This window comes from Hermetia illucens, chromosome 4 (assembly GCF_905115235.1).
Source record: "Hermetia illucens chromosome 4, iHerIll2.2.curated.20191125, whole genome shotgun sequence".
Classification (NCBI taxonomy): domain Eukaryota; kingdom Metazoa; phylum Arthropoda; class Insecta; order Diptera; family Stratiomyidae; genus Hermetia; species Hermetia illucens.
The window spans coordinates 119811684-119835221 of NC_051852.1; the positions used below are offsets into that span (position 1 = coordinate 119811684).

Below are 23538 nucleotides of genomic sequence, written 5' to 3' on the forward strand. Positions count from 1 at the left end.
ATCGGATCACAAGTCTCCCTTCTTCTGGGCGCAATCTTATGGAAGGATAAACAGACATACAGATAGAAAATAAACGGATTTTAATAGCTGTTTTACACCAAACCTTAAAAAAGGGATTGGGAGAAGTAGATTCTTCATAAATGGAAGTTTAGCATTTCAATCGAGTTGTCAACTATTCTCGTTAATTATGACGTTAGCATCTAGTTTGCATGGCTTACGGTGCAGTATATTCGCACGAATTTGATAAGTTACAACGCAAATTCAACCAGACCCTATTTTACAAAAAGAACGTTCCAAGAGACTCCTCAATCTCCCTTCCCTGCAGTTATGCCCCATCTTCCTTGACATGTGTACCATTTTCGAACTCTTTTATTGCCTTATGGATTGCTCTGCCAAATCTAATATTATTTTCCGTACCGCCCCTCACAATACACGAAGTGCGTAGATTTTTTAAGTACCCTTCGCGGAGCTCGACAACAACTTTCACTCCCCGATAACGAAGCTATGCCGGTCCTACCACGCCTGCAGGTTGGGTCCTTTGACTCTGCCTCCTTCTTTAGCTTTAAGCGTAAGGTAAGCCACATACTTGCTCTCCCTCTGACGACAAAATGTAACAAGGAATTTGTTTTCTGTATATTGTCTTAATTATATAAATAAACATTTTGTAATTTACGTCGCCTGAATATATTCATTGAAAAAAATTGCTGTAATGAACTGGGAAGAGAACTTATATTTTTCAGTGGGGTGTAAAATTTTCTTTCACCGAATATAGTGATGTTGAGTATCAAACGAAAGGTCTCAATTAGTACTTTCAGAAATCAGTCTTAATTTTGTCAGCCTCTGGAAAGGCGAGGTGTGCCGGTGGTCGAAAATGGTGATTTTTTTACGGACCTATTCTCAGAAACTTCACAATCGAAAAATCATGAAGGTGCTCCTGTACGGTATTTAAAATAATAAAAACTTTTTTTGCTTTTCGCTAGTCTTAATTTACATTTTGGAAATACCGATATTTCAGGAACCACTTGTTCCTTTCATTAGTGCTAGAAAGTTCTGTTCTTGCAAAATATAAATCAACACTAGCGAATAGAAAAAACAATTTTCTTTTTGTTATTTTGAATAATTTAATCGTTATAAATACCACGGAATGACACTCAGATCAAGGCCTCAAAATGTTCTTCATATCGACATCTACTCAAATTAAGTTAATATTAGTATATTAGCATGTTTTTGGATGAAATAAACAAGAACTCCCCTTAAATTTATCCTAGGGTTGTAATAATATAGACTGTTGTATGAACCATGATATTCCCATTGTTTTACAAATAAAACCATGAAAATGAACAAAAAGTTTCATACCTGAATCGCTGAACTTCCAATTTCCGACTTGTTTCCATAAAAAAAGATTTATATTTTTGTAGTAATATTGTAGGTTTGTAAGCTAGTAGTTTAAAATTGTATGTTCAGTAACACCTACACCAAGAACAATGAAAAAAGTAGTTTCTGAAGCGTTAGCATCTGCGTCTAAAGGAGAGACTTTTTATAAAAGAAAATGGGTGTTATTTTTTCATGTTTTTTTCTTATGTAGACTTTTTATTGGAGACGTTTATAACAATAAGACATTTAACTTTAACTTAACCAGAGGTCGTTAAGCGAACATCCTGAAGATTTTCTTTCGTATTCCCCACAATTACCATAAAGTCCCTTGAAAATGAATAACTTCCAAAGTGGTAACAATTTTGACATATGTACAAAGTTCAAAAACTGTGGTAATAACATCATCATCATCAACAACGCAACAACCGGTATCCGGTCTAGGCCTGCCTTAATAAAGAACTCCAGACATCCCGGTTTCGCACCGAGGTCCACCAATTCGATATCCCTAAAAGCTGTCTAGTGTCCTGACCTACGCCATTGCTCCATCTCAGGCAGGGTCTGCCTCGTTTTCTTTGCCTACCATAGATATTGCCCTTATAGACTTTCCGGGCTGGATTGTCCTCATCCAAAAGGATTAAATGACCCACCCACCGTAACCCGATTTTATCCACAACCTTACGGTCAAGGTATCGCTCATGGATTTCGTCATTATGTAGGCTACGGAATCGTCCATCGTCATGTACGGGACCAAAAATTCTTCGGAGGATTCTTTTCTCGAACGCGGCCAAGAGTTCGCAATGTTTCTTGCTAAGAACCCAAGTTTCCGAGAAATACATGAGCACTGGCAAGATCATTGGCTTGTACAGTAAGAGCTTTGACCCAATGGTAAAACGTTTCGAACGAAACAGTCTTTGTAAGCTGAAATAGGCTCTGTTGGCTGCCAACAACCGTGCGCGGATTTCGTCGCCGTAGCTGTTATCGGTTGTTATTTTCAACCCTAGATAGGAGAAATTATCAACGGTCTCAAAGTTGTAGTCTCCTATCTTTATTCTTCCCGTTTGACCAGTGCGGTTTAACGCTGTTGGTTGGTTGGCTTTTGTTGCTGACGTTGCCACAATATATTTTGTTTTGCTTTCGTTGATTAGCAGCCAAGATCTCGCGCCAAGCGCCGCCTCCTCGATCTGGATGAAGGTAGTTTGTATGTGTTGGTTCTCCCAGGCTTCCTTTTTCCGTCTGTGAAGTCGCTTCTCCGCTCGACGGAGTTCGTGATAAGTCTCCGTGCGTGCTCGCGTCCGTTGAGAACGCAGCATTACTCGGTATGCGGCATTCTTCCGTTTCGTTGCTAGCTTAAATTCATCATCAAAGCAGCCATTCCGACTCTTTTTGCGGCTGGGGCCCAGTAACGTTCTTTAGGTGGTTGTGAAGATCATTTGTTGATGCTAGAGTACATAGCCGTTTGCTTATGTTTTCAAAGCCGATAACAGCAGATTTCATTTTTGGCTGACTAAGAAACCTACTCCGAGCACATGGTTTACTGGATGGCCGCTATAATATATGGTATAGCGACTCCTCTCCAGGAAACTGGTCCCTGTCCAACGCATCTCCTGTAACGCTGTTACCTCAGTCTTATATTGGGACAGGGTATCGGCTAGCTCCATCTCTGTACAGGCAGCGCACGTTCCATGAGGAAATGCGGAAATCATTTTTCGTTGCTGTGTTCGTCGTTGTCTTATCCGTCCAGTTCGAGGCTCCTGTTGTGGCTTCGTAACAAGTTGTTTTCCGTGTAGGGTTGTCAGCCCTATCCAACCTCCAACCTGAAGGACCAGTTGGTACAGTTTATCCCGTTTTTAGGTGCGGGAGACTCGCCTTCATCCGTCTCCGTCTGCAGCTTTTCGTTAAGAAACTCCCAGCAGGCACCACGTGGAGGTGGAGATAAGGTTTGGCAGTAGAGCTATTGGTATTGGTTCAGCAGGCGTTTCCCAGGTTTTATCCTCCATCGTGGATACCAATCCACGTTTCGCCCTGGGACCCATACTACCCTTTGACCACCATGTGGTATTAAGAGCTTACTGAAATTTCCGGAATTTTTCCTGTTTTTTATGATTTCTGAAAATGTTTCAAAATTCCATATGGGCCCTTTTGAACTTCAATCAAGTAGTTATTACACAATAGTGACAAAATTGCATCAGTGAGGTCATCTCCATGAGATATTGCCTGAAATTAAAGGTAATTATGAAATCTAATTAATACCATGAGTTTGCCTAACGACATCGGTGTAGACGTTGATGAAATCAGAACAATCATCCCCAAGCAGATTGCCCGACCTCATAAATTGCACCTGTTTATACATCTTATCATAAATATTTATTTTCTATGTGCACACATCTAAGCTTGCGTTTATTGGAATAGATACATAAGATACGTATATTACGTACTGGCAAATTCTACAAACCCTTAATTAGATAAATTCTTATCAGATTCCACTGTAGCTATCTGTTCCACAAGATTAAAGGCGAACGTAATTTAAATGCCGGTTAAAGTGTCATCCGTGAGGGTAAATAAACTAGAAACGTAAAATATTTAAATTCAGTCGATTCCATATCCATATTAACATTCAGAAGTATTTTAAACCAGGAAGAGTTAGTTAGCCTTACTAAATGGGAGTACATGCTGGGTGCTGCCTTTCCGTCTAGTCTAATATTAAACTTAAAATCCGTGCTTGAAAACTAGAAATTGAAAAGGAAAAATGGTTTCATTACAAGTGAACAGTGACTTCTTCAGGAAATATAAATATCAAATTCTAGCAACATTTGCAGGTACGTAGATGAGGAAGTTCGAATAACTTATGGTGCCTCTACCTATTCGGTAGTGTAACGGTGGAAAACCCTATATTATAATTGTAGTACATTTCTGTGGTATGTAATGACTGAGTCCTGATTTTTACTGAATAATTGTAAAAGGTGCTTTTCGGCTAAATTGGTGTTCAATTTTGTTCAACTTTGTCATAATCCGTACGTATGTATCTGAAGTTAAAAGTTCTTCAAGTAATTTTTGCGAGGTATTCGCTAGTCTTTCTGAGACTTAACCATTCATTTCGTATCATCCAGTTCGCGAGAACAAAGGTTCACATCGCTTTTCACTAAGCGCCAAGTCCTTTTTACCTGGCTGACCTCGATTTGGCGATCTGAGTCCTAGTACTGAATTAGTCTTATACCACCATTTGGCTATGCAGTTGATTGTAACGAATACCTAATTCGTTATCCAAAATTATGAAACAAATAAGTCGGGAAACTGCAAGCTTGACGCTTCAGGTGTAAAAGGTTTTGTGTGTTCTTATGTGAAGAGCATAACGCTCCATTGGTTGATAACATTGACTAGAGATATTTAAATAGCCCAGTTCTGTCAGCGGCGGTGACCTGCCCAGAACTGAGTGACTTAAATATCTCGGGTCAATACTATCGGCCAATGGAGAACTGCGTAATGAAAATGCTTCGTGTGTTAACGCAACTTGGATGAAGTGATGTTCGACAACTGGTGTTCTATGTGATCGATGTATCAGCGAACGTCTCAAATCTGAAATTTACCACAAAGTCGTCCGTCCTGTCGCTCTCTATGGTTCTGAGTGTTGGCCGACTAGAAAAGACAATGAACAGCGTCTTGCCGTAATAAAAACGCAGATTTTGTGTTGGACTAGTGGCGTGATACGTTTTGATCACATCCGAAATGAGGATATCCACGATCGATATGAGGTTGCACCGATCGTGGAGAAAACTGTGAGAGAGGAGTCTCCGATGGTATGGTTACGAGAATTCACTTGCCAATATTGGTCTGAACATTGAAACCAATGGTAAGCGACCGAAAGACCGACCGAAGCAACGGTGGCTCAGTACGCTGGATGGGGATCTAAAAGCCTCGTGATTACATCCAGATGAGGGATTTGATAAAAAAAAGTGGCGAAACAGATCACGACGAACCGATCCCGCTTGTAAACGGGACAAAGGCTGAAGAAGTGCCTGACAGTTCCGTGTCACATAATTAAATTTCTATTGGCTTCTATTTTTTAAAAAGCGTTTTAAATAAATCATTTGATGGAAAACACTATTGATGATAGTCAACCTCATACGCTTCACAGTCGGAATTTAATATTATTAGCTAATGTGAAGAAGTTCACTCACAATAAATACAAAAAAGGGCTGGAGAGAACTAGATTTTTCATGAATGGAATTTTAGTATTTTACTGGAATGTCAATTATTCTTGTTAATTTTGACGCCAACATCTTGTTTGTATGGCTTAGGATGCTGTTAATTCGCACGAAATTGTTAAGTTTGAACTGCTACAACCTAGACACTAATAGTTGGATTTTCGTTAAGCTTTGCATGCGTATGCACGATACTGTCCTCGATGCCGGTGCAATTTAGTACCCCTAGGATGAACTTGAGGGAAGTTTTTCAGTAAATTTCTAAAAGTTGGTAATATATTGTTAGTAAATTTATTTGAGCAGATATCGCGGGGAATGGGACATCTCTCGAGGCTCTTCATAAATGTGTCTATAATATTTCACCCGAATGCCAATTATTTTCGCCAGTGATGTCGTTAGCATTTTATTTGCATGGATTTGGCAGCTGTAAATTTGCGCGAAATTGCTAAGTTTGGCGTTAATGGCCAGATTTCCATGAAATTTAACACGCGTTTACGAAATATTGTCCTCTATGCTGGTGCGAAATTTGGAAGGGGAATGTATTTAAGGGGGCTTTTAGTTAATTTCCAAAAGCTGGTCATATACTCTTAGTAAGTTTATAAATAAATAAATAAGTGCACCACCCGAATTTTTTTCGGAGTTTTAAGTTGGGTAGTTTCCGAAAATGTCCTGTCTCACTTTAAGTGCGCACATTTTGACTCCTTGCTCACGCACTTTGCAATTCGCGCCAATACTAATGTCAGTTTCGGAAAGTACCAATGAACACCTTTCATTTGATACCCTACATGACTATATCCGGTGAACATTTTTTTTTAATCTTCCTTTTGCATGTATGGGGAGCCCTCCTTTAAACTCCACCTAAATTTATGCAACTCGCTGTGTCCGTGGGATTTCATAGATCCCATCTTTCCACCAAATTTTATTCGGATCGGTTCAGCCGTTTTGGAGAAAAGTGCGTGTGACAGACAGACAAATGTGGACCGGATATGTTCGCGAGGCTGTTCGAAACGCGCATGTCCGAGGGTATCTTTCCAGTACCGTGGAAGCGGCAGAAGCTGGTACTGCTGCCTAAGGCTGGCAAACCGCCAGGGGAAACGTCATCCTATAGACCCATATGTTTTCTAGATAGCTATTTGCATGAGCAAACACTCTGGTATAATACCGATGATGGACCCAAGGGGTACGTTGTCTCCGCAGGTGTCTCACAGGGCTCTGTACTGGGCCCACTACTGCGGATCATCATGTATAATGATGTGCTTAACCTTCCGGTTCCAGTTACGCTGATGATGTAGCACTGGTTATGGTCGCAAAGCATCTCGAGGATGCTGAGTTGTACTCGAGCGAAGCAATCAGTGTTGTTAAGGTTTGTTTAGAGAGTGTTGGACTGGAACTCGCTGGGGAAAAGACGGAAGCGGTCCAAATCACTAAGCGCCGCAAAAGAAATTACGCCTGCATTAGAATCGGGAATTGTATCCTCACTTTCAAGCCGGTCATCAAATACTTCGGGGTGATGATAGACGGAAAACTCAATTTTAAGCAGCATATAGAGCATACTTGCAAAAAAGCATCCACCATGAATATGGCTCTCGCAACGATGATGCCGAACGTAGGAGGACCGCGTCATACCTGCAGGCTGCTCATAGCCAAGGTGGTGAGTTCTATCATGCTGTATGCAGTCCCAGTTTGGGGAAACGCGTTGCAAGTTTTGGGCAATGCATATAAACTGAGTACGGTTTACAGAAGAACAGCCTTAAGGGTGTACTCTGTCTTCAGGACCGTCTCAGACGATGCAGCGTTCGCCATCTCGGGAATGATGCCGGTTGACATCCTGGAAATTGAGATGATGAACATTTATAACACCAGGTCTATCTCTCCCTTATCGCAGGTGAGAAAATCCGAAAGAGAGGGATACATAAGCAGATGGCCACAGCGATGGGACCGGTCAGAAAAGGGTCGTTGGTCTTACAGGTTGATCCCTTTCATCGGGGAGTGGCTGGTGAGAAAGCATGGGGAGATTAATTATAATCTGACCCAGTTTCTCGCCGGTGGAAGAAAGAAGGAACCTAGAGGAAACTCTAGGTGAAGTGCTATCACCAGAAAATTTTGTCCGGAGAATGGTAGCTTGCCAGGAAGACTGGGATGCAATCAATTCCATAATCGCAGTAATCCAGGAGAAACTGCGAAAAGCAGAAGAAGTGAGGAAGGCGCGGTTACGAACCCCGCAGGAAGACGGAAGGAGACCTAGCTAAAGTAAGTTAACTCCGCCCCGTGATGTAATACCTAAAGGTGGTTCCACGGGGTAGGAGGGGAGTCGGGAGTGGTTTTAGTGGATAGAAATCCCACGCTCTGGCGTGCCCAGACTAGAGTATTTTGAAGATTTCCACCTCCTTAAAAAAAAGACAGACAGACAGACAATTTTAAAAAGGTTTTGGTCTACACAAAACCTTAAAAACAGCATGAGCTGTGGTATTGTTGCATTGGTCCTGCAAATTCATATTTTTTCATCCTTCAACGGAAGGACTCATTCATACACAAAGAAACTGTACGGTTGCTTTTCTTGCCAGTTTTAGTTTCAAACTAGAAAATTTGCAAAATGGAGATACCAAAATATTTTTTATTCCTGCTATCAAAAGTGGCAATTACTTCAGAGTTCCATCTTGTTCGCTGCTTTATATGTATTTCAATGGTCTATTTGGTAGTAAATAAGGAAACATCGTTTTCAGACTGCGTTATAGATTCTTGGCATATGAGGATGAATTTGACCATAATAGTCAAAGTTGAACTTAAATGTTTGTAATTTAGACCAGAATTGGTGATTTCAGTTGCGATTTAAAATGAATTTAGAATCAACTACAAAAAAAAACTCAAATAAGGAAAGAAATACAGAAGTTTTAAAAAATTTATTTTTAAGGCTTTGTGCCAAAGCTTATTAAAATCGGTTTTCAGTCTGCTGACTTTTCTTGCTATGGTGGGTTCCACACACACAGATGTAATCACATATGCGCATGACCAACTCCTATCTGCTAAAATCTCCCAAAATTCTACACGTTTTCCCTGCTAAACTGCTGTTTTCATTTCTTTTCAACAGGTTCGTCCAGTTTTAGATTGCTCTTCTTAGTGCCTTTCCGGAGGCGTGGGACGGAATTGCTAATGTTTATCTTCTTCGTGTGTTGAGGCTCAATTTTCGCTTAATTCAACAGATATTCGTTTAACTACTGCTACCATTGCCATCCATGATTTTTCTGAACTAACCATACGAGACCATGTTAGCCCCAGTTATTATTATTATTATTCTGTTAAGGGAAGTTGCACTGCGTTGTAAAAGAACTATTATGTCCGTTTTACTGGTTACAGTGTTAGATACACTATAGTATGTCAACCAATTCTACAACCAACAGAAATTTCAATATTTCAACTTGGCATCTGGTATTAAGTACTCTTCCAGGTGCCTTGACTTACTTTGCACAAGTGTCGGACACTGTTCCACAACGTGTATGAAAGTTTCGTGACATCTTGCTCAGAAGCTGCAGGCAGTGCACGTAGATATCCCAAGCTTCCCCAGGTGATAGTATAGTCGACAGTAGCCACTATCAGCCGAAGTTTCCTGAGTCCTTGGAGCGCTTGGCTTCGTCTTCCCCATGAGAAGACTGGACTGCTCCCTTCCTGATTAGTTCACCCAGTATGGTTCGATCAGCCATTCGGCTTCGTTTTTCAACATCGTAGGCATGAACCAGTTTCCGATTACACAGAAGGTTTCTGTTCCATGTAGAGAGGTGCTCGCTCCCTTCCTGGCCAGTTCGTCAGCTGGCTCATTGCCTTCTTATCCAACATGGTCTAGAACCCAGAGTATCCAGACCATATAGCCGAGCTTGTTCAGTCTTTCAAGACATTTCCACATCAATTTGAAGTTAACCTGGTTAGACCTTGATCGCCGCTTGGCTGGCGGTGAGAATAGCAATGTTCTATCCCCCATAGTTCTTTTTAATGTTGAAGAAGACATATTTGTCTCCGCTAAGGCGTCTACCGCATTGAGTTTGTCTAGTCGCACCTTTGCTCATCGAATGTTTTCGCAGACCAGCCTGATATCCTGCCATGAGCTCTTTACATACTTTGAAATTAATTAAATAACGATCTGCCCGTTTCTTTGCCCGTCCGCCTGTATCCCCGTCACATGTGAATTTCTCGGAAGCTGCTGGTCCTATTGAGATGGCTTCAGCCTTCAGACTTGACATCTATTGCCAAGAAGAAGTAGTGACGGATCAAAAGGAACCAACCTAGCAAGATATTTTTTGGGTAACGAAATGAAACACATTTGCGCAAAAAGGGTTGGGCTCCTGTCTCAGACTGACACCGGGTAAAACACCCCCCCCCCCCTCCCGTAAGCTTGAAAATATCTATATCCGCTAATCAGCTGGATTAGGTAATAGTTAACCTCACAGTATTTTCGATTGAACCAAGGCCGCATGTCTTTTATGAGATGCGCGGTCCATTTACTTCTTGATTCTCTTTCCCAAGATTGCCATCATACGCAGAGAGTGCGGACTCTCTCTTTACAAGTGGCAGCTTTCTTATTTCCCTCGCATTTTCTGAGGTATATAAACATCCGCTTAGCAGCATGGAGAGCGATTGAAGTAACTGCCGCTATCACAATTGCTACTTGCTCCGATAGGGAGTCAGCCCATACCTGGGAACCATAAAGAAAGGCGAGCTGAACCGCACTTATTAGCGAACGACGTCTGCTGGATAAGGGACCTTCGACATTGAACATCAGTCAGCAAAGCGCAAACGCTCTAGCCGCAACTACATCTACAGTGCTGCGAATCTACTCGAAGAAGCTTATCTTCGTGTCTATTATGATGCCGAAGTACTGCACCGCCGGCTTCGACAAGACCATGGTTTCATTAACCTGAATAGGGAAGACTGTGGGAACCCCCTCATTTGGTCAGCACAACGACCTCGGTTTTTTCAAGAGCTAAGAAGAATCCATGCTCAGCCATCCATCTGCTTGCTGGCTGCATCAGCATTCCATGTATGCACTGGGCTTGATCAACCTGCGGCAACCAGTGCTGTAACATCATCCGCATATCCAACCAAATGTAATTCATCAGGCATCTCGGCTCGTAAGAAACTATCGTATAAGGTGTTCCAAAAGAACCCGAGCCACCCTCATTCGGCACTCTGTTTTCCCGGGGTTCGTAGAGCAGGGCACGGTCTTTAAATAGTCCCTCAATATTCAGATGGAAACGATTTTCCAGCGCCTTGAGCATGTGACACCACCTCGTAAAATTGGAGGCGTCTCTTACGCCTAGGATCACAAGGAGCACCACTCGCTGACTGTGACGGCTGTGTGCCTCAGCCAGTTTAGCTGTTTGCACCACCTACTCAATGGCGTCAATTGATGATCGCCCTGCTCTGAGACCATATAGCGCTGGTGAGTAGTCTCCCGCAAGCAGTTTTCTCGGTGTAGGCCCTTCCGCCTCGCCTTTGCCCTTGTTTATCAGCATAAGCCTTATAACCTTCCATCGGTAAGGAAAAACAGCTCCTGCCAAACCTGCGTTAAATGCGCTGAGTAGGAAGTTCGGCTTAAAATTTTCAACATTCCGCTGGGAATACCATTCGGTCCTGGTGCTTTTTTATAATTCATGAGCAAGAGCGCTTCCTTTAGCTCCTTTGAAATGAAACATTCCTTATTACTCACTTTTTCATCGATAGCCTCAGCTCGATTGGGTGGACAGGAGAAGGGCCTACACGATTTTTTTTTTTTTATTTTCGCTGCTTCCATGGAAGAAGGTGACCGATGTTCCACCCGGTAGGTGTTTTGGTGACATTAGAACATTAAGAGCCGCCTTTGTCACTTTAAAGGAAATGTGCTGATGATCACCGCTGATACTAAGAACTACTCCGTAGCAAATGTTAAGATATGTCGGAGTACTACAGGCATGCCACCTTCGAGGGCTCTAGCGTTAAAGTTTCCTCTGATTAGAACTCTCCCTTCCATGTTTCTAATCTCGTCCTCTTAGGTGGCGTGCCTATTCCGAAAAGCCTAGGAAGATAGTAGAGAATGTTATTGATAGTAGTTAGTAACGAGACACCTCTATATCTATGAGGCAGGAAATCTTCCTTGGCACCATCAGATATTGATTCGTTGTTCCAGACTTTGAGTACCAGTTGATGAAGTGCTTGGTGTTGTTGGTCGCGTCATATTTACTCAATCTGTCTGTAATTCCAACGACTTCTGTGAAGTTGCTTTCCCACTCGGCAGAGTTAATGGTAAGTCCCTGAGTGTTTTCACGAATTTGTCAGTCCACAAGTACTTAATTGCTGCTCTCGGATTAAATACAAATCATAATTCAAGTCATGTCACGGAAAAACACCTCCAGTCCAGATCAAATACTTTGACGTCACCCGCAGCGTAATTCCAAAAATTACACACGACATTGCATAGATTGTAAATATTTCGTCAGCCGTATCACGTTTCATTCATTTTTGAAAACTTTCGCTTGACATCTGCTACTCTGCTTGCTTTGTGTTCAAACTTAGTCAAAAAGGCTTACATAAACGTGTCTACTGGCAAATTCTGAGTTCAAATAAAAATACTATGTGGACAGCGGCTTTGCTAACAAAGCAACAATAGCGCGTAGTTCAGAATCAAGATGACTCGTAGAAAAATGGACCAAGCACAGGATTTACTGCTTTTGTGTGTACAAAATTGTCTCAACATTTGCTTTCATTATAATCTGGGAATAAATATTTGAAGTTGAAAAATGTCGCTTCCAAATACAGAACATTCACCTTTTGTTTGACTGCCAAATAATTAATCTTCTTCCACAAGAAAAGAACGTGTCGATTTCATGGTGGCAAATAAATATTTGTTTGCCAAAATTTTTCAACTCTTGCCCTTATTCTGATCCAAATTTTCCACTTATTCCAGTGAGCATTCTAACATTTACCCATGGAAATGCAAATTCGTGGTCTGCAACGGCAATTCCTCTGCTGCAGTCAGAGAACACGCCTATCTCAACTGGCCCAATAACGATGGAAGAGGCTTCCTGGATTGGCTCCCTGGTGTGCATCGGTGGATTAACTGGCAACTTCCTTGGGGGGATACTGATCAACATCATTGGCCAGAAGAAAGTTCTTATGTTAATCATCATCCCCCATGTGGTAAGTATTAACTACTTGAGTAATAAAATTAATTAGGTAAACCTTCCTATCTGAATTTTTCGCTTGTTAATTGTAGGTCCTGTGGTTAACCTTGATATATGGTAACCTAGTATGGCACCTATACCTTGCTCGGACCGTTAGTGGATTGGCTGGAGGTCTGTTGTACGTAGCGATACCAACATATATAGCGGACATTGCAGACAATAAGTAAGACACCAACAACGTCAATCAACTAGCCGTTTGTACAAAGAACTTATTTTACACCACTATCTTTCAGGATTCGTGGAACATTAGGATCAGCTTTCATGTTTGCCATAAACGGTGGCATGCTCTCCGGGTATACCCTTGGCGCATACGTTAGCTATGGACTTTTTCCTCAGATATTGTTTGGATTTTCGGCTGTATGCCTTCTAGTCCTGTTTCGTTTACCAGAAACACCTCAGTATTTAATTAAAAGGAAAAGATACGAAGATGCCGAAAAATCCTTGAACTTCTACAGGAATATTAAACAAGCAACAAAGACAGAGAAGGATGAGTTTGTTGAATATCTTAAAAATTTGACGAAAACGATTGAAGGAAGTGATGAATCGAAGAAGTCCAGTTTATCTTATCGTGATTTTCGTGAGTATCTAATTTATTATAGATAGATAGAACCACAAAAAATCTATGCAAGATAAAAGAATATGTAGATGACATATGCTCTCGTCTAACAGGTCGGAGTATCACTGAACAGGAGCCTTCATATATTGTCTGCCAAAAAGTTTGGTGAAAAACAAACCGTTTTTAAAATCGGCTTACTGTTTGTCTCTGTCTATCTGTTCGCTTTTGGCTGGGTGACAACCATCATGGATACGCATCTGTAATCCTTTACGCCTATGCTGGATTCTTACCAACTAAAATATTTTATATTTTCTTCGCGTTGAATCATGGCTTTGGTATTGCTTCGCAGGGTTGCTCAGTTGTTACCTATTCCTTTGCTGCTTATACGTCTCCGTCCAGCTTCTGGCACATTCAATTCCACCACCTCGAGTTATCGAATCTTGAGCAGTTGAAGAAAAGATGTTCTGTTTCTTCAGTTCCACCTATGTACAAGACAATCAGGCAATTCATTTAAACTAAACCTACAGAGGTACTTCTTGTACCCTCACATCCGCTTAAGAACTGAATGAAGGCATAACTCGCCTTGTGTGGTTCAGCGTAGTCCATGTACATAAATGTATATCCCGAATGATTCTGTCTGTCCGTCAAACATTTGTCGCTTGATCCTACGCTGCTTGCTATGTAGCTGGAACGAGGCAATCTCGGTTTATATTTCTTCTTCTTTTTCTTCAGCCTTTCACAAGCAGGTCGGCTCGTCATGATCGGCTTCGCCATTTGGCTCTATCGAATGCTTGATTTGGGTGCAATCTCGAGGCTTTCAAATCCCCATCCAGCGTATCAAGCCATCGTTGCTTAGGTCTGCCTTTTGGTCGTTTACCATCGACTTCGATGTTCAGACCAATCTTGGCAAGTGAATTCTCGTTGGCACGAATTGCGTGACCATACCATCGAAGACGCCTTCCTCGCAACTTTTCCACGATCGGTGCAACCCCATAACGATCGTGGATATTCTCATTTCGGATGTGATCTAAACGTGTGACGCCACTAGTCCAACGTAGCATCTTCGTCTCCATTACCGCAAGACGTCGTTCATTGTCTTTTATGGTCGGCCAACACTCAGAACCATAGAGAGCGACAGGACGGACAACATTGCGGTAAATTTTAGATTCGAGATGTTCGTTGATACGTCGATCACAAAGAACACCAGTTGTGGAACGCCACTTCATCCAGGTTGCGTTAATGCGTGAAGCAATTTCATAACACAGTTCTCCATTGGCTGATAGCGTTGGCCCGAAGTATTTATTTGCCTCTGATCTGTGTGTGGTTTGAAGCTCAATATGGAGTTGAAAGTTACTGACAGGTACTTCAGTGAAGGTTGAGAGCGAAAGGATGTTCGCCGATGCAAATTGCGACAATTTTATGTTTCTCCCGCTTTATAAAAAGTAGAAACTCAATTTAATGTTTGGAAACTTCGAGGCTGAAGACTACAAGCCAAGATTTTGTGGTCGGGGTGATTTGATGTTGTGACCACCATTAAGTCATTTGCGAATCCGATCTGTGCAATTTATCTTCCTGGGGTTGACCTCGTCAAAAACAACCATTGGTCGACTTACGTGGACGATGACGTTTCGACCGAGCCATGCGTGTCCTGAAACTTCTTCAGCACTTTGCCTTACGTACACATCATGTGGATAGGACATGCCCTCTTTCACCGTTACTACCAGTGTATTTTAGCTGTTTCATTTCAGAATCTTCCTCTCTGCTTCACTTCGGCTCTTTCTAAATTTGACTAGAATCCAAGTTGAGCTTGAATCCATTTGACTGTCGGCTTCTACGACCCCAACATTAGCTAATACTTTAAGTTAGGTTTAAGGTTTTATTGAAAATAAAACTTTATTAAAATCGGCTTACTATCTGTTTGTCGGTTCGTCTGTCTGTTTTTTCTTACAATAAGGTAAAAATCTTCAAAAGATTCCCGCCTGGACACGACCAACTGGGGGCTTTTTTCCTCATGTCCCGTGCCACTTCTTGATGATAGGAATCATAATCATCATCATAATGCTTTTCCAATATATTTATAGATCTTCCCGTTTCGACGTTCTGGCTCAGAGGCTGGCTCAGATTGTATACCCTCATCATCTAATCGGCCAGGATGTTAATCGGCACTATTTCCCACGTACGGAGCCCTGTGAGACACCTACCCCTAAGGATCGTTATCGGTGTTATACCAGAGCCTTTCTGCTAAATAAATATCGACAATAGTTGCTAGATAGGCGAGAATACTAATCTTCGCCGGGGATTTCCGGATTAGATTCCTATTGGCCAAACTAAATGCTTCACGTCCAGGCTCTTCATACCGCAATATTTACTGGTACTAGCCTTTCTGTGTACCTTAGCTATTAACCAATTTGATGGCATCAATGGTTAGCCACAACAAAATAGACATTTCGGTGAATGCATTCCACCAAATTCTATAAGGTATAAATTCCATCCACTAAGTTGGATATAAACTGGAACGACACTCTGCGGAAATCGATAGTTCGAAAATAGTGCGACAGCGTGCGGAAATCACAGAAAAGTCCGTTTAGAAACCCTACGACATTGGAGGAAAATGTTGTAGCATCCACGGCAGACAGGTTTATTTTAAAGTAGAGTATTCATAGTCACCCGACCAGAACAAAACCGTTCATATACGTAAAGAACGAGAAAACCGCCTGCCTTTGTCAAAGAGCGTACTATAAAAACTTTAGATTTCTGGTATTCAGTCCCTTGTTCTTACATACATGATCGTCACACAAAGTACATCAACAATAAAGATGAACATCTTTTCTTCTTGCTTGAAACTAAGTATGCTCGTGTAAAAGTACCGGGCCGGGGTACCGGAGTATAAAAGTACCGAACATGTACGTTTCGAACAACCCAGCGAACACATCCGGTCTGGATTTCAATGTCGCCTATTCTACCGCAACTTGCCTCTGGTGACTCCCGGAATTGCCGTCACACTCAGGGACTCCTGGATGATTTTTAGCGAGAGCAGCAGCATATGATCTACTGGGATGAACGGCCTCTGAATCTTCCCATTACAATTCTACAGGAACTCTCCCACGAGTTTAGTTACGCTTCTGAGCGGAGCACCTTAAAACATTCCTGCCTGCTTTGCTGGGGCGAACTTGAAAGTTTTGTGGGCTTCTTTACAGGCTTGTTCTTTTTACCCGTTATCAATCCTATCTACCGCCCTATGAACCTTTCACCATTTTCAATAGAAATCTCTACTTTATAAAATTATCCTCCTCTCTGACCTTGTGATTCCCCTTCGGGACGTGGTCGACCACTTATGTAGAATCCAATTCAATGCTAGCGCCACAATACTCATCGATGTTTTCAAGCGGGTTACTCAGTATTTACGCCGTCCGATCAGCATGATAGCTCTCCCGCTCTCGAGCGATAGCTGGATCATGCATGTGGTCGATTTTGAACTTGGAATGCCGCAACTCTTCAACCTTGTGGTGGCCACAACACACAGGCATATAATGAAGACAAATCCTCAATCTACTGCCGACCGGAAAGTGGTCAATTTGGTTGCTCGTATGTAGTAGGTCAGTTGAAACCCAACTCACTTTATGACAGGGTCTGTGCTCGGTCAATGTGAGATCGGTGTTGTGGCGGTGGAATACCGAGCCGATTGCCCGAACAGGGTGTTGTTAGCGTCCACCTTCGCATTTACGCATCACCTTTAGGAAGTCTCTCCTGAACTGTCTATAGAAATTTTTGGTACAATTGCGATGTTCTCTAACTTGGACCGGAATCTTGCAGTTTGGGTTCTGTCGGCAACCGGAGCGTGGAGCTTTTTAGTGATAGTGGTAGTCCTGTATGGGCTGCTTCGATATAGTAGCAGATTGGCGTGGAACAGCCTCATCATTTCATCGACAGATGTCAGAAGCAACGCTACCTATGTATAAAAATTGACCAATACTCCTGATGTTCTGCTAATAATGTAGAAAGGAAGAGTGCGATGACTAATCAGACTGAGAATGTTAGTTCTTTTGATGTTTATCTTCAGTACGACTTTATTTTCCTCTTTCTCAAAATCCATTTGACTAATGTCCACGACTAGCTGAGAGATCAAGTACATTTTCCAGTGGAACTCGCAGCTTTACAAAAACTATAGATACTAGCATGGATCAGTTCAGCGGTGGTGATGTGGCCGTCGAGCAATTAATGACAAGTTTAGTCTACGGTTCTCTTGTTTATCCTTTGTATTTTTGATGAGGATCTGACTGGTTTGGCATTTCAAGCGGGCTTGACAATAAGGATAGATATCGAAATACCGTCGTAAGCTAAGCGGGTTATTTATAAAATACTAGTCACATTCCGGGAGTCACAACAAAGTCGCGGTCCTCCCTAGAAATGAATTCGAAAAAGTACGTAGGGCGAGCAATGACAGGAGCTATTTCTCCGCACCATCAACTCAACCAGTTGGTATCATACAGGGTGCGGCAGCATAACTTCCTTTTTTCAAAACTCAATAAAAACTATTGTATGCATCGGAAAATATTTATTTATTTTTTATAATGTAGGTACATGTCTAAAGTTTTAATTTACATTGTTTTGAAAATCAAATCTGTTAGGTGACGTCCCCCATTCTCCATACATTGCGTAAACCGATTTCTGGCGTTTGTCATGACTCTTGTTAGCATAGCAGGTGTTATGTTGGCAATTTTTTTTTTGGATGTTGGTCTTCAAATCGCATGTTTTGTTTGTTAACCGACCCACACAAATGAAAATGGGCTTCATCGCTAAAAAAAACAATAGCACCCTCGGGAACGACATCAAGAAGAAGCTCACACGCGTTCATCCGAGAATTGAAGTCACGTTCTGAAAGTTCCTGCACTATCGCCATCTTATAGGGATGAAAATGAAGATCATCACGAAGAATTCTTCTCACAGAACGATCGGATAGTCCAAGGGCAGATGCGTGTTTGCGCGCAGAACGCCGTGGCGATCGCAACATTGACGCTCTCACTGCTTCAATGTTCTCAGGTGATCTAACGGGCTGAGGGACTCCAGTTCTTTCTTTTGTCACACTTGCAGTTTGTCTGAATGTAGTGACCCATGTAACAATTGATTTGCGGTCTGGGACGGGAGCCAACGGGGCTAAATTAAAGCGATTCCGAAATGCACGCTGTGTTGCAATAACCGAACATCCGCCTGAAAAGTAAACCTCAACGGCAAAGGCACCCTCCTCACTATTCCAACACATGATGGCGACTGAACCGTGTCGGGACAAAACTTTACAGTGTCCCCTCTTGAACGAGACCACTAGCGCTCCGCTATGACATCAACTAACTGAGTGGCGCGCATTTTAAAAAAGGAAGTTATGCTGCCGCACCCTGTATAATAGGGGCACTGTGTAACGTAAGCCCATCGCTCTATTTGCTGAAAGTCGAAGAAAATTATTTCTTTGGTGAGGAGCTATCTTAGGACATAAATCCCATTGCCAGCTACAGAATGGCCGCCAGTTCCGGAAAGGTGAGAGTTAAGGCCTTTACCGTGGAATATAATATATGATGGCAGGCCGCATTTGAAACTCCATGGAACGACAACCGTAGTGGGATATCCGAATAATATAGTGATTTTAATAAACTACCAATGAATTTTCCCAAATAGGTATATAATAGGAGAGTAGGAGAATGAATATGTGTACTCAATAAAGCCCCCAATGATATACTTTGCCAAATCTGGGCGGTAGAAGAGGCAATATCATGTTAAACGTATAGGTAGAGACAACAGGGAGGTTTACAGAACGACACGGGGATGGGCAGTATACCTGGTGACTGTGATGATACTTACGATAGTGACATTCTCGCACCATAGATTAAACGTCTCCACTGAATCAACGTTTCCGCTAGAAACATTGCCTGTTGGAGGGTTCTGTCGCTATGACAATCAGAAAAAGAGTTCACAATATAACGGAAAAGGAAGTATATATAGTCTAATCCCAAAGCATGGCGGCGTATTAACCAGCTATGTTGAAATAAATTATCGTCTCACGCGGCCCACCCTGGGCATGGGGGTAACAGGAGCTATTTATATCGTATCTTATGAAACGCCCAGAGATGCTTGGAACTACAGTTTAAAACTTGCTGAATTACCTCGGAATCATTAGCGGATTTTATTAGACTATCCAGTGAAACTGTGTAATCCAAGTTGGGGCGAGGTGCCACTTCACAGGGTTACTTTTATTCTTGGCAATTTTCCAGACAAAAATGAAAGTGTCGCGCCGATAATTGATTTACAGAAGACTATTACAAAGAGGAGATAATATCTTGGAAAGAAAATTGTGGTTTTCCCTGTTACGAAGTACATTCAATCGGCCAACTACTTTCCAATTCCAAAAAGTTTTCTGCGAAGGTTCGAGTGAGGAAGGGTACGTTCGCTACCCAGCATGTTGATGGCTTGTATTAGGAAAACTATGGAAAAGATCTTTTCCAAAAGCTTTGCAAGTTTTTTATTCATTACAATGTTAGGAAGGACCACCCGCATTGGTCGCAGATGGCATGATTTCTTTGCCAAAACAACTTACCAGATTGAAATTTATTCATTATCAATTCCACTATCTTTTCAGTGGAACCAGCTGCAGTGAAAGGAAACGCAATCGGCTTGGGATTGATATTTCTTAACCAGTTCAGTGGTCTTTACGCAGTGACTCTGTACACATCAACCATATTTCAAATGTCAGGATCTACCCTTGACCCAAACGCATCAACCGTCATTTTTGGTGCAGTTCAACTTTTAGGAACTTTCATTGCGGCTGCTCTTGTGGATCGACTGGGTAGAAGAATCCTTCTCATTGCATCAAGCCTCGGAACAGGTTTGGGCTCCTTTGGACTTGCCACGTTTTCCTACTTCAGCCAAACACAAGATTTAAGTTACTTGAGTTGGATCGCAGTAGCCAGCTTGTCGTTGTCAATCTTATTAGGATCGTTTGGATTGATCCCACTGCCTTATGTGGTGTTAACAGAGGTGTTACCACAAAAGGTGAGTATTATCATTAACCAATTAATTCATATCATAATCTAGAAATGATTTCTAAATTAAATTTCTGTTTTAGGTGAAAGCGGCTTCAGTCACATTTTGCATATGCATGCTGAGCGTTTCAGCTTTTATAGTCCTTAAATCCTATCCTGTCCTAATGGAGACTATTGGCCTCCATGGTGTCATGTGGATATCATCTGCAGTTACTGCGGTTGGAGCGGTGGGAATCTATTTCTTCTTGCCAGAGACGAAAGGTAAACGCCTTGAGCAAAGTGACAATGCAGCCTGATACTCAAAATATCAAACCAGTAACAAATTTGTGATTCAGTATTAGTATTAAGGCCAAGCGCATAAATTGTATATAGAATCAATTGATAAGATTAAATAAAGTAAAGCTAAAATGTTTCAAGGAAATCTTCAACCATCCTTGCATCGCTCATACGCTCCATATGGTCTGGTCAGTGCAGCCTAAGAAATTTGACTAGAATGGATGCAACTAAGTGGCCAAAGATTTCGTACAACTCCGCAAAGATTCTCCAGTTCCACCCCTTCCGTATGGGGCCGTCGCTTCGCAGGACCTAGCGCTTAAGGATCCAAGTTTTACAGCCAGACACTAACACTGCCTTGAAGATAGTCCAGTATATGCGGAATTTGCTTTTCCTGTGCACCTTAAAGTTTTTAAAGTTTTGTTGGAAACAATCGGTTTACTTTCTGTCTGCCCTTTTTAAGGTTTTGTGTAAAACAAAACCTTATTAAAATCGGTTTACTGTCTCTCTCTCGTCACGTGCATTTTTTTCGGAGACGGTTCTAGCAATTCACACCAAATTTGGTGGAAAGGTGGAAACTGTAAACGCGCACGCATACAACGACTTACATAATTCTACATCGAATTTATTGGGCGGTCCCCATACATGCAAAAGAGGGGTGTATTTTTTTTCATCAAATATGGTCATGTGGGGTATCAAATGAAAGGTCTCAATTAGTACTTTCCGAATTAGTTTTGACATTTGTTGGAAAGGTGGGGAGTGCGGGGGCCAAAAGTGGTTATTTCTTTAATGGACCCATTCTCAGAAACTACACAACCAAAAAATCTTAAAAAAATCAGGAGGCTGCCACTATATGGTGTCTAGGCTCCAAAATACCCTCCATACTGATATCTGTTCAAATAAAGTTAATAATAGTATATTACTATAATTTTTAGTAATTGGCTGCTAAATCCCCCTTAAGTTCATTCTAGTATCAGGAAATTTTGCAGCAATATAGGGTATAACATAGAGCATGACCAAGTTTGGTAGAAATCGCACTATTACTAACAAAGTGATAATAGGCCAAATTAGTTGCTTCTTTGCAAATTCAAGATTGAATGTGAATATTCTCACATAATATGTATATTTATATGTTACGTGCTACGTACTCGTGGGCCAAATGCACACTCATGTGCTTTTATAAAAGAAATTTATAAAACCTTTGATACCGTTTCATCGTCCAGCTTCCGGTTTCCCAAATTGTTCGCGTGCGACAGGTTGCAGCAGTGTGTGGGATTCCCACACTAAAACCATTACTAATTTTTCCTCTTCCCGCGGGACCGTCGCGAAGCATTACTTCGCGGAGAGGTTTACGCTTTAAGTTATCGAGGCTTTCGCTTTTCGTGCCCGTTTTGCGTGCTCTTCTTCAAGTTCCGAGTTTTCCTTTTGTTTGCGGAATTCGCCGCGCACCAGTTTACCTCCGACTTTGGCATTTCCCCATCGATTTTCTAAGGGCTCAGGCTGATTTTCAGAGAGTCTAGCAGAGAAAAGGAACTGTGAGCAAAATCGTGGACAGTACGACATGACATGGTCCGGGTTCTCAGGTATGCAAGCACATTCAGGGCAAAAGGGAGAATCATCTAAGCTGAGTCGGTGCAGATAGTTTCTGTAACCACAATGCCCTGACACGTGGTAGTTAATATTGCGCGTCGTCACTGAATCCACTCCTAAATACAGGGAATCAGAGTCTAAGTCTAGCGACCCCACTGCGTGTTATCCCGCCGTTGTTTCCAGGGATTCTCGCCTTGCCGGCTTTCGGTAGTGTGTATCATTTTCAGTCTGAGATTGTCCTTAAGGCGCTTTACACTCTTAATGGCACTAAGCGGTAAGGAAAATATACTCTCCCCCGGTTCTTCTCACACGCTAGCGCTTCATCCCAGACCGGTGTCGCATATAACTCTGGTCACAAAGAATCTACGACTATATTTCGGACTTCCAATCTTAGACACCATATATGTTCACGGTGCGCAGGTATTTGCCGCTTTCTCACAGGCAAATTGATCTTAGCATCAATCATCACCTCCAGGTATTTGATGACCGGCTTCGAAGTGATGATGTAACTACCAGCATCGATCGTATTACGAATACTAATCGTATTCCTTTTCGTATCTCCAGCCACATTTCAATGCCATCGATGACTCCGCTAGCATTTATTTCAACATCTTCAGGTTGTTTCGCGACGATAACCATGGCTAGATCACCTCCAAAACCGATTATCGTGGCCTTCTTTGGTACGGGAAAGACAAGAACGCCACTAGTGTAGGACTTTGGTCCCCCATCCGTGTCGTGGCAAATTGTTCTTTCGGAGAGGTAACTTTTGAGGAGCTTAGTCAAATACTTAGAGATGCCTGTTATAGCCAATGAGCTTTTCATCCATTCCCAGTCAGTTGAAGTGAAGGCATTTTTGATTTAAAATGTCATCACGGCACAACATATATTAGAGGTGCATCTTGAGGTAGCTTCAAAACCACGTCCGCGGCCTCGATCGTTGAATAATTTTGGCAAAAACCAAACTGTTCCTCCAATATGTTATCCCTACATTCTATAATAGGGAGAGGGATACTGCAGATGATCCTTTCTACCATCTTTCCTGTTGCGCCTACGGTTGTTTATTGTGTTCCTAAAGTAGTCTATTTAGAATAGAGTCCAAAACAAGAGCTCTCTCAAGCTCGCTCAATTCTCCGGTAAAACCTCACTAGTTTCTCCTGATTTAATGCAGATATGGTAAAGAACTCCAACGCTTGTTTTTTGCGCTCCCTTTTATGTGGGGAGAAGGGCACCAAGAAGAAGATGCGTGCAGATCAGTTCTTTATAACAACATTGTACGTAGTTCCCTACGGGTTTTTGTCTGCTTCAGTGCA

General features: G+C 42.0%; 1 protein-coding gene across 1 annotated transcript in view; it reads left to right on the plus strand.

Moving 5' to 3' along the window:
• Positions 1–20781, plus strand: part of LOC119654043 — an 85559-nt gene extending 64778 nt beyond the window's left edge. The window contains exons 10-14 of the mRNA XM_038059206.1: positions 12505–12737; positions 12814–12944; positions 13015–13358; positions 19963–20375; positions 20449–20781. Of these exons, the coding sequence (XP_037915134.1) occupies positions 12505–12737; positions 12814–12944; positions 13015–13358; positions 19963–20375; positions 20449–20661 (1334 nt within the window). The 3' untranslated portion in view covers positions 20662–20781. The remainder of the gene's footprint in view (positions 1–12504; positions 12738–12813; positions 12945–13014; positions 13359–19962; positions 20376–20448) is intronic.
• Positions 20782–23538: the final 2757 nt, after the last annotated feature.